This window comes from Oryzias latipes, chromosome 13 (genome assembly GCF_053564925.1).
Source record: "Oryzias latipes strain Hd-rR chromosome 13, Olatipes_Hd-rR_3.1".
Classification (NCBI taxonomy): Eukaryota; Metazoa; Chordata; class Actinopteri; order Beloniformes; family Adrianichthyidae; genus Oryzias; species Oryzias latipes.
The window spans coordinates 29,175,413-29,192,416 of NC_136249.1; the positions used below are offsets into that span (position 1 = coordinate 29,175,413).

Consider the following 17,004-nt stretch of genomic DNA (forward strand, 5'->3'; position numbering starts at 1 on the left):
GATTTTTTTTCTGATAATGTGGATTCATGTCATATATGAGGATCTTGGCTGATATTCGAGATGCATCCGCAGCAGGAAACTCAGAGGAGGATGCAGAACATCCTGGTTTCCTCCCACCAGACACTTTCACAACTTCACAAGCAATCCATAAGCATGTGGCAAGCTGGTGTGACGCTTAGCTGCAATGATGAAAGGAAAAGAAGCACAGCAGGGGGCCCAGCTGTAATATATGCATACTGATAGGCTATAGGGATAAATTTAAATGAAGACATGACCGCAGGGCAAGTCGCTCTCTCTGATCAGCATCCAGGATGCTTCAAAGAACTCCTCGGGAGGAAATTGACTTGTAAACAGCGCCATCTAGTGGTTGTCATTCTGCAAAACTTCCCGCCGTTCTGTTTCCGTGTGTGCGCGCGTGGCTCCACCAGCACCACCTCCGTGCGTGTGCCCTTCCCCACCTAGTCTGTGGAGAGGAGATCCGGGAGGTGAAGCCGAAGCTCCCCTGCGGTTCAGTTTAAAAGTAAGTTCATAAGTGTTCATCAATGAATAATGGTGGAAGGGGGGTTAGGATCCACGCGGAAGGCGGCACGTGGGCTTCAGACCAGAGTCCAGACGCGGAAGATCAGAGCGGGCTGATGCAATCCAAACAGCAGCTCTTCTGCACTTCTGCTGACTAAACAGGTCGGCGTCGGTGCAGACGTGTCAAAAACACGAATTGGTTTTTAAAAAGTAGTCAGACGTCGGCTTGAAAGATCTCCGAAACCGGGAGCATACTTATGGGAGAAACGTTGCCTTTTTTAGGAGTTCACGCAGCTGCCTGATGAACTCAGATGAACTCCGTGAAGAACCTGACCCTTCAAGATATGGATTACATACGAAAGATTACATTTCTACAGATAAAATGGTCAATTTGTTGTAATTTATCAATTAAAATAACATTTTCTTTATACATTGCATGGTGTATCACACATTAGGTCTTGAAATGTGTATATTCGTCTACCTAATCGACCATATTGGGGGACATAAACTGCTCAACAAACCTAAAAGATCAATTTTAACAATGTGATTTAATTTTTGGTCAGTGACCGTTCAAACATAGCTCACGTCTATTCCAAAATACAGTAGCCTTTTGTTCCGCTTTTACACAGGTTATTAATCTATATACCTGCTTACTTGTCATCTTTATTAGCCATAGTTGCTCTCCAAGGTAAGTTTTATTGTATAATAACAAGGAAAATCAGAAACTGCGGCTCAAACACATTTCACTTTTATGCAAACAGCTTCTCTTATCCTCCAAAAGCAGTAGGGCCACCATGATTGGCCCTTTAGAAAATAAAAAAAGATGACTTTTTACTTTAACTTAAATTTCTTATAAATGAATACATTTAACTTTTGTTTTCTAAAAAAAAAAAGTTCTAACTTTACAGCAAAAAGTAAATTATCACATAGTCAACATGATCAACTTTTGGTTTATATGTATTTAGTTTTTGCTATTTTAAAACGTTTAGCTAGCGGGCATGTTTGTGGGCAGCAAACTTCTGTTGCTATGGAAACGGAATAATAAATAAAGTAAAAGGCCTCATCTTATGATGAAATAAGCTCAGATTCAAAAACTAAAACAAAACGTTGATTCTTTATTTTCACAAAAAAATGTTTTAGAAACAAACTGTTTCATCATAAAAATTCTCCAGAACGTGATTGTAACCATTTTGTTTTATTTTTAATCAAATTTAAACAAAATTTGACTTTTTTTTTGGGGGGGGGGGGGGGGGGGTCCATTTCTATAACTTTGAAAAAACATGACAACTGCTTAAAAACAATTTAAGACCAACTCTTTCATCTAAAATGATTTACCCTCAAAGTTTAAATGAGAAATAATTGTTATATTTGATTCAATACCTTCATCTTTCTCTTTCGGCTTTTCCCATCAGGGGTCGCCACAGCGAAACAACCTCTCCTTCGAGGATGAGTCGCATGGTTAACTTGGCAATGTTTTACGCCGGATGCCCTCCCTGATGCAACCCTTTCAATTTATCCGGGCTTGGGACCGGCACAGAAGCAGAGAAGGGAATCAATACCGTCATCAAATAAATGTTGCTATTATAAAAATACTGACATTTACAGGTATTAATGTATTTTTAAAGCCTGCTGTATGTTAGGTGGATGAAGGTCCTTAAATCTGAGAGCTGAAACGTCGGTCACTGATAAAAACATTTATACAACGTTCGTTTTTTTTACTTTTATAGCCTCTTTATTACTGATTTAAATTACAGTAGAACGTCATAAACAGCTAAACTCATTAACACTTCCTATGGTCTCATAGGCTTAGTTTCATGACGCTCTTTTAAATCAATTTTTTGTTCACAAATATTGATAGAGATTAAAGGCTGTGGTACAACCCCCTGTTTATTCTTCCAGATGATTCTATTTATTTTATATCTATGGTTTTGATTGTTTAAACTTACCAAACAAGCCACAAGCATGAATCTAAAACACTATACAAAACATACAAAAAATGTAAATGTATTTTATATACTACCAGAAATGGGTGACACAAAAGAAATGGTTTTTTTTTTTACTAGTATCTGCTTTGAAGGATGCTGTAATGGAATAAAGCAAGCTGGGTTTTGTGTTATGCTTTTATTTTGAAAAGTAGCATAGTAATCAAGGGCAGAAAACTTTATTACCCTTTATTTTTATTTTATTTTTATTTTTTTAATATTTTATACGGTGACCCTGAAGTGCACATCATTCAATAAATCATTTGTTACAAAAACGTTTTAAAGATCACAACGACAATTAAAAAAAAACAAAGCAAATGTTAAAAAGCAGAATTACATTTTAGAAAAAACAAAACAAAATTTAAGAAAACCAAAACGTAAAAAATGAAAAAACATTTCAGAAAAAAAAACCTATTTCCAGAAAACAATATGAAATGTTAAAAAGAAAAAGGAAGAAAAGAAAACGAAATGTTGGTAAAAACGAAACACAAGGAGAAACTGGAAAGGTCGGTACTGAGGGACAGTGCTGATTGGATGATGATGTCCAGTATAGCTTTAAGGCAAATAACTTTCATCATCCAACCAGTGATGTCCCTCAGTACAGACCTTTGTCATCGTGTTTTTCCAACATTAAAATTTGTCAATATATCATTTTGTTTTCTGGAAATTAATTTTATATTCCAAAGAGTTTTTTCATTTTTGTTTTTTTACATTTTGGTTTCTGAAGTTTTGTTTTGTTTTTCTAAAATGCAATGCTGCTCTAACATTTTCTTTAAAAGATTTCTTTTATTGTCGTTGTGATCTTTAAAATGTTTTTGTGTCGAGTGATTTGTTGATGTGATTTGCACTTCAGGGCCACCGTACGTTTACTACTGTAAGAAATACATGTGATTGACATATAATGGTGTTCACACAGACTAATATCAACATATACAATATAATCAATATAATGTGTTTAGAATTTTGCAGAAATCGCTGTGTATTTGCTGCTCCCAAAACATTAATTCTGTTTATATATATATATATATATATATATATATATATACATACATATATGTATATATATATATATATACATACATATATGTATATATATATATATATATATATATATATAAAGTTTTATTTTTATTTAAAAGAAATGCCTATTTGGACATGCTCATCAACTAGACGCGGTAATCTGAAATTAATATTTAATCAGAAACACTTTGCGGATGCAGATTACAAAGGCACAAAGCCATGATAAATAGAGACCTCAAAGTAAAACAGCCACTCTGCTGGTCACAACACGTGAGGATTTACATTTGTGCTGTTGTCGGCAGCACTTAATGTGTATTTTATTGTATAACCGAAGGGAAAGATTTAGTGTCTTCAGATGTAACCTCTGCAGTTATCAGACTGTTTTAGTTGCTCATAGTTTGGCTCCAGATTGGTGCGAATTTCCTGCTGTGAAACATTCCCAACAATTGAGTCAGATTTACATTTAAACTTTGGAATTTAATCTTTATATTTTCTTGGAATAAATGCTCGTGTAGTGACCTCATAACTCCCTGTAGGTTGAGGTCACGGAAAAATCTGCTGCTCTCCCTGTGACCGTAAACAATGTCATCGTAAAGTCATGTCAAGGGGCACAAGCTCCGCTTTTGTGGCCAAATATGAAAGAACATGCGCCTGGATGCGTTCTAAACTCCGCCCACATACCTTTCGGTTTGCCGTGGGCGGATGTCAGAGCCCTGTGATTGGACGAGAGGTGGGCCGGGTTGTGTCCTGCCTCCTCTCCCTTTTTTTTTTAGCGCAGATCTTCCCGCCAGGTCATGTGCATTCTGCTTCCGCAATTACTCCTGCTGCCTGTCATCGCCTTTTTTTTCTATTTCTAATGTTTATTAAATTTTTTGGCAGTGCTTTTGACTCAAACTTACCTACGCGTAGTGGGCGTTTTTGGATTCCCATCTTTAGGAGGCACTGTGATCATCAGGAGAGGAAGTTAAATCCAAACTTATGATTCATTCCATTCACAGGATTAAAAAAAAGACATATCAGGAATGCAATTGTTTTTCCGTCTCGACGGGGTCCTGCTGGGTGGGGGCCGTTGCCCCCGAGCTCATGTCATGTGTCACCATTCTATTTGTGAAGCCGTTCGCCTGAACACAAAGAGACGTTGGTGTCACATGTCAGACTACTACTTGTAGAGCTCAGCTCCCAGCAGAGTTTGAATCTGAGCTCATTCGGCTTTTTCTCTGGGAAAGTAAGTAGTTATGATGTTAAAGACGACGATCCGCATCGATGGCGGCTGATTTTCTACTTCCTCCTCTGTTCTGCCATTTGCATGGAGCTGACATGACAGCCTACATGGTGTCTGAGTGTCTTTCTGATATACATAAATAGACTTTGCATGTTCTCATTTGTTCATTTGCATTTTAACTGTCCTTTGTTGCTTGTCAGACTATAGTTACCTATATTGAAAAGTGGTGTTTTAGATAAATTGAGAAATCAACAATTGATTTTTGGATTGATGATAAACCTTTTAATCGGTTATAGTTCTGAAATAAAGAGGGCTGTAAGTTTACAAAGTAACCCGGGTATTTTTTTTAGGACCATGCTTCTGGCAACGCTAAAAGGTCTGGGCAGGAAGCTGCTGCGAGTGAAGGTGGTGGACTGTAGCACGGAGGAGTCCCGCTTGTCCCGATGCCTCGGCACCTTCGACCTGGTGGCTCTGGGAGTGGGCAGCACTCTGGGCGCTGGCGTCTACGTTCTCGCCGGCGCTGTAGCCCGTGAAAACTCTGGACCCGCCATCGTCCTCTCCTTCCTCATCGCCGCCCTGGCGTCCGTTCTAGCCGGCCTGTGCTACGCCGAGTTTGGAGCCCGCGTCCCCAGAACTGGCTCGGCTTACCTCTACAGCTACGTGACAGTGGGAGAGCTGTGGGCGTTTATCACCGGCTGGAACCTCATTCTGTCTTATGTAATAGGTGAGACCACTTTGGGTGGTGGAAAGGAGTTTGATGCTGTTCGGGTAACATGACGCCTTTTCTCTGGACAGGAACTTCAAGTGTGGCCAGGGCCTGGAGCGCCACCTTTGATGAGCTGATCAATGGGCACATCAAGAGGTTTTCCTCGCAGTACCTTCCCATGAACGCACCAGGGGTGGCAGAATACCCTGACATTTTTGCTGTCCTCATCATACTCAGTCTAACAGGTCAGACCTAGTGCATAGTATTTAGAAAGCATGCAATATTTGATTTTGTGATGACGTAGACCAACCGCACCGTCAGAGTCCTCTGGCCCACAAAAATGTCCCCCTCAGTCCAGGCTGTGATGATTTTAGTCCCTCCCATTTTTGTTTAAAAAAACAGCAAAAGAAAAATAGGACTTTGTCCCTAAAATTACATAAAAAAATATCTCCAAATTTTTGTATTTGGCTAATTTGGTTAAAAAATATATTTCTCTACTTGGAGACGTGTTCTATTATTTCACTTGTATTGTTATATTTTGATTTAAAAAAAGAAAAATCTTATCTGTCTAAAAAGAGGTTCGTGTTTCTGAGTGAGGTAAAGAGCGAAAACAAAACAAAAATTATATCAAAATATATTTTTTACTGCAAATAATAAAAACACATTTTTTGAAATTTATAATTTTGTAAAGCTTTTGGATCAAACCAACTGGGATCCCCCCTGGATGATAGTCTGAAGTCTGGAATATAAACACACCTCTGAATGATGTCATAAAGTCTGTTTTGCTGATAAAACGTTATGAAAAAAAACTTTTATTATGACAGTATAGGTAGTAGTACTTTTATCTACTGTCAAAACAAATTCGATTTGTTTTCCAGCTTTGTTTTTGTGTGTGCATGCCTGTTAAAGAATAAAAGCTTTGCTCTATTGTTTCCCCTCCATTTTCTTTTGCAAATGTTTATTCAAGGCAAGGAAAAAAACTGATTCTAAGACAGATGCGGAAAAAATAAAAACCTGACTAATCAGAAGAAATATTGGTAAACAAGTCAACATCCACATAAAACAGCTCAACTCTCCACTGAGAAACATTTCAAATTCAGCAGCTTTTTCCACTTTAATAAGCTGAGACATCCTGACATCTGCTGTTACATCAGTGTTTTTTCAGCTACGGTTGCAGTTTTTGAGCACATTTGTTTAAAAGACGATATGATAAACTGAAGGGAGAAGACGGCTCTGAAGCTCAGCCTCCTTGTCTGATTTCTTCTTTCTGTCTGTCTATTGACTTTGCAGGTCTGCTCGTGTTTGGAGTCAAAGAGTCCGCCCTGGTAAATAAAGTCTTCACCTGCATCAATGTGCTGGTCCTCCTGTTTGTCATCATCGCTGGGTTTGTCAAAGGAGACCGAAAAAACTGGAGCTTGAACCCAGAGGACATCCTGAACTCCACCAGAAACTCCACCTTGAAGTGGGTGCAATCCTGCTGGTGCTCAACGGGGTTTAAACGCTCGGCTCACATTCCGTTGTCTTTCTTCTCAGCACCACTGCTTCTTTAGCCAGCGAGGAAACCATCGGTGCAGGCGGGTTCATGCCCTTTGGCTGGACAGGAGTCCTTTCGGGGGCTGCAACTTGCTTTTATGCGTTTGTAGGGTTTGACTGCATCGCCACCACAGGTTAGAAAGCATTTGTAAAACGGGATGCGTGACATTTTTCCCGCCTCACATCTGGTTATGTTTTTCCCCCTCAGGAGAGGAGGTGAAGAACCCGCAGAGGGCCATTCCAATCGGGATCGTTGCCTCCCTGCTCATCTGTTTTGTGGCATACTTCGGTGTGTCGGCCGCTCTCACTATGATGATGCCGTACTACATGCTGAGCAAGGACAGCCCTCTGCCTGTGGCCTTTGAGTATGTGGGCTGGAAGGGAGCCACTTATGCCGTGGCTATCGGCTCTCTGTGCGCTCTGTCCACCAGGTAAGTGGCTCTTCTGACGCCTCTCAGCGAGACAAGTCAAAGAAGACGTGCAACTCTCCAGCATGTGTCCACAGAGAGTTCAATTCATTTCAGGCTCACTGAAGCCTGAATTTTGATTTGGATAAACTGCAAATAAAAGCTAAGATGTGATGGTAAAAGCTAGACCGGATTGAAATATGCTGCCCTTTTAACAAATATTAGCACATTTTAAATCGTTTTCTTACATTTTACATTGCAAAACTGTTTCCTATCAACACTGAGTACTTGGTGTCACTATATATATATAAAGTTCAAATTCAATACAGGAGAGAAAAGAAATGTACAAATGTTGGGTTTGTGTGTATTTTTCTGTTAAATTGATTTTGAAAAAAACTATAAAACTACAGACAAGAAATTAAGGTTTTAAATTGAAGTGTTTTTAATTGCTGCGTACTTTTCAAAGTGTGGACAATAACCATTAACAAGAAGGTAAAGATTCAAGTTTTGGAGAAAGAAGCCAAAAGCTCACAGACAAATGTACTAAATGATTCTTGCTGTGAAAGACGAGACAAAAATGTCACAATAGGGGTTTTTTTTTTTGCCTCGTCAATGAAAAGATAACATTTAATGATGTAGAAACAGGTTTCTCTCCACTTTCAAAAAACAAAATTACTTTTTTTTTTATCATAAAAGAAAACCTTTTTTCTTTAAGTCTGTTTTAGTTGCTTTAAAGTCCTGGATGTTATTCTGTTGTTTTATCAAACTTTTATGAATGCATCATTTTTAAGGACAATCTTCTTTTAATCTTGCTTTAATTCAAGAACCAGACTCCTTGAGGTTTTTTGTTTTTGCAAAAGGTTTCATTCTTTTCTAAGGGACATTTGCTAATTATTAGGCAAGTTTTGTTTTTTTACTCTTTTAGTACAGTGATTGTTTTTGTGAAACCAGAAGGATTTTTGATTAATTTTCTTACATTTTGGGGTTTTCGTTATTCATATTGTAGCAAATTGGCAACAAAACAAGTCGTCTTATAGATGGGTTAAGAGTTGTTAAAATTATTTCTTAAAGACTTTTTCACAGGACTGCGCTTTTATTATGTTTTTTTCAAAATTGTACAAAAGTACAAAATTGGCCACATCAAATAAAAAAATATCCCCTTTTTGTGCTGTTTGGCACAAATCAAAACGATTCCTGTCATTTCTCATCACTTTAAACTATTTCAGACCGATTAAGTTTGAAACTATGTTCATTGGCAAAATCTATTTCCTTTTATTTTGTAATTGAATTATATTTTTCAAAAATGTAATAGTGCAGATAAATGATTTTTAGTCACAAGGCTTTATTTAAACAGATTTGTCTGCAAAGATAAGAATTTTTGCAACAGATTTTTGTGTTTTGCTTTTAGACCCCCCCCCGTTTGTTCTCTAACTGGTTTCACTAGCATGGCTTGCTCTGCTCTCTCCCCCCTAACAGCTTACTGGGCTCCATGTTCCCAATGCCCAGGGTGATCTGGGCCATGGCAGAAGATGGGCTGCTCTTCAAATGTTTGGCATCAGTCAGCTCACGAACCAAAACCCCTCTAACAGCTACAGTAACGTCAGGTGTAGCGGCAGGTGAGCAGTGGCTAAACTCACTAACCAGCTGGGGTTAGAATCCCTCCTGACCTCTAGACAGACAAAACAAAACAAAAAACGCTGGATGGAGTGCAGCATGAAGTCACTTCCAGGAGCAGGGATGTTTCATGGCGGAAAACAGCTTAGGCAGTGTGTGTGAAACTAGAGTTGACGGACTTTTACTTTGTGTCATAAATCTCTGCCTCCTCCTTCCTTCATCTTCGGCTCAGCCTCCTTGGCTCCATGTTTCCTCTTCCTCGCATTATCTTTGCAATGGCTCGCGACGGCCTGCTCTTCTCGTTTCTGGCTCATGTCAGTGAGAGGAAGACGCCCACCGTCTCCACCTTGGTGGCAGGGCTCATGTCTGGTAGGTAGCTGACATCAAGCCTGAGGCAAGAGTGCCCCCTTGTGGAAGGAGGATGGTGAAAAAAATCCCTTGCAGATGTGAATAAAACCCTGTTTTTTCTGTGATATGCTAGAATTCTTGCATTTTTTTCTGTTTTAATGTTTTTTCCTTCATTGTTGTTTTCTGCATGTGCTGCAGCTGTCATGGCCTTCCTGTTTGACCTGACGGATCTGGTCAACCTCATGTCCATCGGTACTTTGCTGGCCTACACTCTGGTCGCAGCCTGCGTCCTGGTCCTCAGGTAGTCTTTGTTCTAACGCCGAATTGACCCTGGTCTGTCTGCGGTGCGTCTCCCTTACGCTGCATGGGAAGTCTATCTTATGACTGTCAGTTAGTTTACATCGTCTCCGTCTGTCCGCTCACGTTAAACTTTAGCAATCAGGTCCAAAGCCTTCTTCTTTACTCTTTGTAAAATGCATGTTTTGTGTCATAAATGATGTTGTGTAGTAAATGTGTTTTTACTTCCAAAATTAAACTTATTTTATTCTGCGTTATCGCGTCGACACGTCACTTTCAATATATTATGACATTTTATACGCTTTTATTTTGAAAGTACAACAGAAGTTTTTGAAACCCAGACCTGTTTCCTTTGACAGAATATCAGGGGCCACCATAAACATTAATAAATACATTTACAAGAATTAAGTCATATGGTTATGAGACAAATTGTGAAATTTTACAATAATATACTAAAATAAAACTTGCTAAAAGACTTTATCTGTGAAACCAATGATTAAGTAACTGCTTACAATTCGCTCTCCATCTCTCATACGATATTGTTTTTGTTTAAGTTTAATTTTCTTAGTAAAGATTGGCCAGATAATCCTCATAAATTGAGAATTTACGGAAAATAACGGAAAATGTTGTCTCTTTTTACTCATAATTTTTGGAGTTTGTTCTTGTAAATTTTTTTTTTCTCAAAATCTTACAACTTTCTTTATTCTAGTAAAATTTTCATAATTTTACGACCTTATTCTCATAAAATCACCAGTTTTCTTTTTTTTTTTTGATAATTTTGCGACTTTATTCTTGTAAATTTGTTTCTACTTTTATTTGTTTGGTGGCCTTCATACTCTGTCACAGTTTCCCTTTTCTCCGGCTTTTTGCTGCAACACTTTTAAGCCTGCATTGCGTTGCGGAGGGATCAACATGACGGAGACGACGTAAACATTTCAATTGATTAATGAGCGTTTTATTTTTTGTGTCAACGAAATGGAGATGCGCTGAAGACGGACCAGTGTTAGTTTTCCTCAACTGTTGCATGTCTGAAAGTGTTGCAGTCCATTGGTAAACTAAAACTGCTTTTTTTCTTCAGGTACCAGCCTGAGCAGCTCAGAGCGGCTTATGAAATGGCCAAAACGCAGGACGAAGCAGACATTTCTGAGTCCTATAGCGACATCCTGCCTCAACCAGAAGATCGCCTCACCGTCAAAAACCTCCTTTTCCCTTCAAAACCCGAGCCCTCACCTCAGTCTGGACTTGTTGTCAATATTTGCACCAGCATACTTGGTGAGTGACTCCAAAGATCGAAGGAAACGGGAGCAAATGATGGAAGCTGATGGTGTCTGCGTTCCTCCCATCAGGTGTTCTGGTGTGTGTTTTCGGTGTGGTGGCTGTTCAAGGAGGCCTGGCTCCCTGGTCTGTGTGTCTGCTCAGCACCATTGCAGCCACCTGTCTTGTTGTCACATTCATTGTGTGGAGACAGCCGCAGAGCAAAACCAAGCTAGCATTCAAGGTGACTGGACGCCTTCAGTTAAAGGTTTCCTACAGTCCACCGGGGCGAGACTTTAAAGGGTAGCGAAAAACCCAAAAGCAGAAGAAAATCGCCTCACAGTTTGTTCAGAGTTGATGTCAGAATAAACGGTTACATAAACCGAGGCCTTTAAATGCTGAAGTGACATCGTCTGAATGGGTCACTGTGCTTTCAAGCGTGTCAAGCTAAACAAGCATTTGTTTAACCTTCAAGCTAAAGGAACAGCTCAATAGTATTGCACAAGTCAAACAGCAAAGTTTTGCAGAGCCCCATCAGAAAACAGGGTCACCAGCATCTTACTTCTAAAGATCTTTCTAATGTTTAAGGATAATCACATCTTAAAATTCAAAGATTCTATCAAAATAGTAGTTTTGTTTAAAAGAAACACTTTTTATTCAGAAAAAACATCGTTGTTGTTTTATTATAGGTTGCTCAGACCTTGTCATCACTAACTAAGAGTCTCTGCACAGGTTCCTCTTCTGCCCTTCGTCCCGGTCATCAGCATGTTTGTCAACGTCTACCTGATGATGCAGCTTGACAGAGGAACGTGGATCCGCTTCGCCATCTGGATGGTTTTAGGTACTTTAGGACAACAATCCTGCGAGGCACTATTTGATTTGATTTGATTGCTTTAAATTTGAGCTTTAAAAATCATTAAATACTACAATAAAAATAAATACAAGACACAGATATATCAAACCCATTTTAGAAGTCTAGTAATACATTAACAGAATACATCATGACATTAATCCAGGAATCATTGTTTCATGCTGCTGATCAAGTAAAGCAAATAGGTAGCTTGATGATTTTCATCTGAAAACACTTTCTGAAACATCATTTTTGTAAATATTGGTATGTATCGCTCCTCATGAAAAAGTTATATTGTATTTATTAGCCTTGTTCCAACTGAGCAGCCCAGTCCGGTATTTTTAGAGCATTTTCATTTAAAAATCTTTCCTTTGAGTTGGACCGAACCGTACCATATTTGGACCCCCGGTGGTTGTAGATTCATAGAAAAATTAAACGGACCGGTTAGGGCGGCGCTGCTGTTGATACCGTTGATTGGCTGAAGGTGATATCAATAAAAGACAACTAGAAAGAAGCTGTATTCCTCTTTGCCGTCCCTAATATTCTCTCAAACAACATTAAATGCTTTGTATACTGTATCCAACAGTAGCCCTGGTTTTATTCCAGAAATGCCTCTAATAAAAGCCCAGCTTTTATTAGAGGCAACTGGTGTTTATTTCATCATAGGGCAAATGGTGATGGCTAATAGGTTCACTTTGCGGTGAAATGTGATCAAGAAAGGCAGACGCCACCAGATGAACATTTCAGGATTCATTGAAATGACGAGAACATCGTATTACATTCGTTTCCCTTTAAGCATCAACTTCAGCTTTCCTGCAGATCACGTTCCTGGAGACCCACGCACCTTTCCTTCTTTGCTCAATAATCCATGTTCAAACCAGTTCTTTTGATTCGTTGCTCGCTGTCTTTGCAGCTTCACTAGGAAATTGGTTTGCTCCTTTTTCTGCAGCCGCCTTCTCAATATCACCCATCTGCCGGCGGCATTCACAGAAAAGTTTAGGATCCAGCCCTGAATGTGGTGCAGATTCATCACCAGGAGTAGGTCAAAGGAGCCCCGCCACTATTAGCCAGTGGGGTCTAGAGTTAAGAGCACCTGTTAGACCCGGGATTTATTGGAGGTTATAATTCTGTCATGTTCATTCATGGTTTCACAGTATGAAGTCAAACTTACAGAGGTTTTTGTTATCTGACATCTATCTGTAAAGATGTTAGTGATCAATAGAGCAATGGTTAGTTTGATGCATGGATATGTTTTATGCAATAGGAAACAAGAAAAAAATCATGGAATCATTATTTTTGTACACACAATGCTTTTAACACACTTACTGTCAAAATCGAAGTTTTCACTCAATTTAGGAAGAACTTGTGTCGTATTTAGGCTAAAGAACAAAAAAAAAGGGTTTGGCCAAAGAACTCCTGTTCTCTCAAGTAATTGATTTGTTGTAACATGTTCCATCAACTGCATCGTTGTTCCTCACAAACTGCAGGATTCATCATCTATTTCACCTACGGGATTCGCAACAGTGCAGAGGCGGCGGCGAACCGTTCGGACGCCGACTCCCCAGCCTGTGCCATCAAGGGGGAGCCCATGACCACAGAGAAGGAAGCTTTCCTGCACAACACGCAGACGTACAGCCCAGACGAGGATTTATGATGAAACACTCCGCCTTCAGAGGTCGGACTAACCGTCATGTTGCACCTGTGGGTTAACTTCTTAGATTCCCTGAATGTTCCTCTTTTTACATCTGTATTGCATGAGAAATGCACCAATAACTTTGGGGCTTTTAAACGTTTGTGTTTACAGTTTTATGAGAAATGCAAAGCGTCTGAATGTAATACACGATCCAAAGTGCTTCTGAGGCTCCAGACACACCGAGCTCAAGTGTGGAGCAAGCAAGTCTGCGCCAATAAAACTCAGTCTAGCCCATGAGTTTGGCCACACCACTTTCTGATTTAGAGACAAAAAACAAAAAAGCATATTCAGCCCTACAGCTGAAGCGTCACTTCACCCAAAGCACACAGCAAAAGGCAGTCACTCAGAATTTCAATATAAGATGTCACATCCCTTTGAGATGCTACTGTTGTGTTACATTGTGGTGTGTCTGGGCCTTTACACGCAGCTTTTAAGAATGTATTTTGTTACTGAGCAAAAAGATAATTACATCACATTGACTGTTTTATTCTGAAGCATCACACCTTAGGGAAAAACACTGTTATGATTTTATATCATCCCAGTATTTGTTCTGACTGTAAAACAAGGGGTTCTATTTATACGAGTCTGAAATGATCATGGATCACAGGGGTTGTGCTTGTGTTTTTTTTTTTGTTGTCATCTTCAAGTGAAGAGCAAAAAAGTGTCAGTTGTATGTTAAGTTTAAAATATGCCTGTTGACTAACCAAAGTAACAGTGGCTGCTTGACAAGAACAACTTTCTTTAATGCAGAGTGCTTTAGGTAAAACAAAAAATAGACATCAAATTAAAACTATTGTCACACCGAAAGGACAATTTAGATTCACTAATTGACCAATGAAGCAAGTGTTGGAGGATCCGGAGTCCCCGGGGTAAACCCACTCGTGCAGCCGGGATTCAGAGGGCTTACTCCTATCAGGTGACAGCTTGAGTTGGGATCCTGACTCAAATTGCAAAAGTGGAGTCAATTCATGCTATACTAGGAGTTTAGTCTCTGTAGACCAGGGGTGCCCACACTTTTTCAGCTTCTTTTCAAACGATCAGCTCCAAAAGATCAATTTACATAAATGAAAATTAAATATCATAAAATCCTTATTTGATGTGTTCATATTTGTGTACTAAAAGACACAGACTTCTCATGAAAAGCAGATTTTGAAGTGAACCAGACAAATATTTTTGAATGAAATGGCTACATTTGGATGAACATGTGAGGTTACAGCTTGTTAAAAAGTTCTTGTCATTTTTCCTTCCACGGTTTGTATAATTGGTGTTCGCAGAACGTTCCACGATGGTTCTATTCGGGGCTATTTTTGAGCGACTGACCTCGGGCCAAGTCGAGGAAAAACGAAGCGCGTCAGCAGCTGCATCCACGGTTAGGCGTCTGATGCTGAACGCTCACACCGTTCTGAACTTTATTAGGAAGAAAGACTCCAGATCTGCTAGTTTAGTAGCGGTTCTACATGTCAATCAAGTGACGTACTTCAATTCGCTTATGGCAATTTTTGAAGAAAAAGACGATTTTTTTTGTTTTGTTTATTTATTTACCTACAGTTCCTTCGATCGAGATTGACGCGTTATATTGGGCACCCCTGCTGTGAAATATTCAGTGCACTGCTCTACTCTCACAGGGAATTGTTTGGATCAGTGCTCTTTTGGCTGAGTCTTATTTGCTCATGTTTACTTTAAGTCATGTTCTGTCTCAGTAACGCCACGTTGAAGTTGCCAACTATCTACAACTGTCCTCTGTTACCTTATTATTTATTCTCAAGAGTATCTTTTCAGGGCAGCTTTGTCAGTTCATGCTTTATGATGAGATCAGCTGGAAACAGCAGTGCGTGAGTATTGACCGAAGAAACAGTTTTGTCTATTTTTCTTGTTTTTTTTTATATTCTCTTACTCAAAATGCCATGAAATCAAACGGGAGAGACAGTATCTGAAGCAAAGCTACATAGGAATGTATTCATTCTTCTACTATAGGAGAAAGTAGCTCATGAGCTGAATTCCTCTGGATAATGATGCGTTATAGCAGATCAAGAGCATCAGGTTTTAAAGCAGCAGCCTCCATGAGCCTCTTACACGCTTTACACTGTAAGAGCCTGTTTTCAATACACAAGTTTCTGATTCAGACATCCTCTTTACTTGACAGCTTTACACAAACTTCCTGTTTGTGTTCATCAAATAAAACTCTACTTTCGTTCTGTCCGGGTTTGAATTCTTGAGGAACAGTTCACATTTATTGATGCTAACTTGTGTTTTACTCACAATTCTTGCCTTGATGCTGAAACTATTGTTTAAACGGATTTAAAGTGTGTAAAGGCATCTGAAAAATCAATGTCAGCTTTTAAGATGTGTTTACCAGAGTAAGAGAAATAAAAGCCTGCATGAAGTTCTTCTTTTACATGGCCATGTTTCATCTGTCATGTAAGGAATACGATATTTTTTATCCGTTTCTTTGCTTGTTGTGCATGTTGCTGCTGATCTCAGATCAGTTTTGTTTCTTTAAAATGCCAGAACGATGCTTTTATTTTGGAAAATAAACAATTTTCCCAGTTTGACATTAAAGTTTTAAATAATTGTTAATATTCTGTTTTTAGCTTTGTTGCATATTTAAAACATCAAGTTAAAAAATGGCTTTTGTTTTTAATTAATTTATGCTGTAAATTCTGTTTAGCTGTATGAAAGGGTTCTTAATGGAAATAGGTTTTATTTTCATTAATTTTAAGCAAATTATACATTGTTTTAAAATATGTTTTTTTTCTTTTCCTCAATGCATCCTCCATTTTTTATTTGTCTTAGCTGTAAAGTGGAGTTTCAAAGCAAATGTGTGCCTTTGTTTGTTATGCAGTGAGAAGTTTCATGGATTTTAAATGGTTTTTAAAATATTCAGTTTTTATTAGCCATTTATATCTAACTTCTGTTTTTTGTTTGTATTGCTTCTGCTGTACATAAATAAAAGTGAAACTTGAAGCTCGCACCACAAATATGTTCTGGGTTTTTTTTCTGAGTACGCAAAGAAGTGAATACTGAACATTCACCTTTTCCTTTTATTTCAAAATAAATGACAAAGTGTGAGAATGTGGTCTCATGAATACAAAGGATTTCCTTTTGGAATTATAACATGTTCTCTGACATTAAAAGCATTTTTTTCAGTTATGTATTTCACTGGTTCAAATATAAACTTTTTAAGAACAAGCAAAAAGTTTATATTTTAGAGTTGGAAAAAATAGCAACAAATTACATTTACTCACATTTCTTTGACAAAAATGCCCTTTAGTAGCTTTAGTTTACCAATCTTTCAACTTTACTTTCATTATTTTCATTTTATTTTGGAATATACATTTTTAAACCTTTTTTTATTATTATGTTTAAATACACATCATTTTCAAAGTACTTGGGGGGCTACTTTTCAGGATTACGTATCCTTTTTGTTGTATCGGGATTTTAAAAAAATTAAATGTGCCATCATTTGATCAGTTTTTAAAAATTATTTGGAGTTTATTTGAAAGTTTCTCTGCTGAAATAAAACATTGGATTCTATGTCAATAGTGCCCTCTAGAGGTTT

General features: G+C 38.4%; 1 protein-coding gene across 5 annotated transcripts; it reads left to right on the plus strand.

Moving 5' to 3' along the window:
• Positions 1-330: 330 nt before the first annotated feature.
• Positions 331-16,423, plus strand: LOC101172427 (high affinity cationic amino acid transporter 1). 5 transcript variants are annotated; one of them, XM_011482322.4, is made up of 12 exons: positions 331-520; positions 5,094-5,467; positions 5,539-5,694; positions 6,740-6,911; positions 6,983-7,116; positions 7,191-7,413; positions 8,866-9,005; positions 9,550-9,652; positions 10,727-10,920; positions 10,995-11,146; positions 11,635-11,743; positions 13,240-16,423. In XM_011482322.4, exons 2-12 carry the CDS (start codon positions 5,098-5,100, stop codon positions 13,404-13,406), a joined length of 1,920 nt encoding a protein of 639 aa, XP_011480624.1. In that variant the 5' UTR covers positions 331-520; positions 5,094-5,097; the 3' UTR covers positions 13,407-16,423. The 5 variants fall into 5 exon arrangements, with proteins under 5 accessions (XP_011480624.1, XP_078812735.1, XP_020563767.1 ...); XM_078956609.1 differs by lacking the exon at positions 8,866-9,005 and adding an exon at positions 9,236-9,372; XM_020708108.3 differs by lacking the exon at positions 331-520 and adding an exon at positions 1,980-2,124.
• The last annotated feature ends 581 nt before the right edge of the window (positions 16,424-17,004 follow it).

Coding starts and splice junctions, on each gene's coding strand:
- LOC101172427 (XM_011482322.4), top strand. CDS start 5,098: ATGCTTCTGGCAACGCTAAAAGGTCTGGGCAGGAAGCTGCTGCGAGTG. Junction 5,695..6,739: donor CATCATACTCAGTCTAACAG/GTCAGACCTAGT, acceptor TTGACTTTGCAG/GTCTGCTCGTGTTTGGAGTC. Junction 11,147..11,634: donor AAACCAAGCTAGCATTCAAG/GTGACTGGACGC, acceptor GTCTCTGCACAG/GTTCCTCTTCTGCCCTTCGT.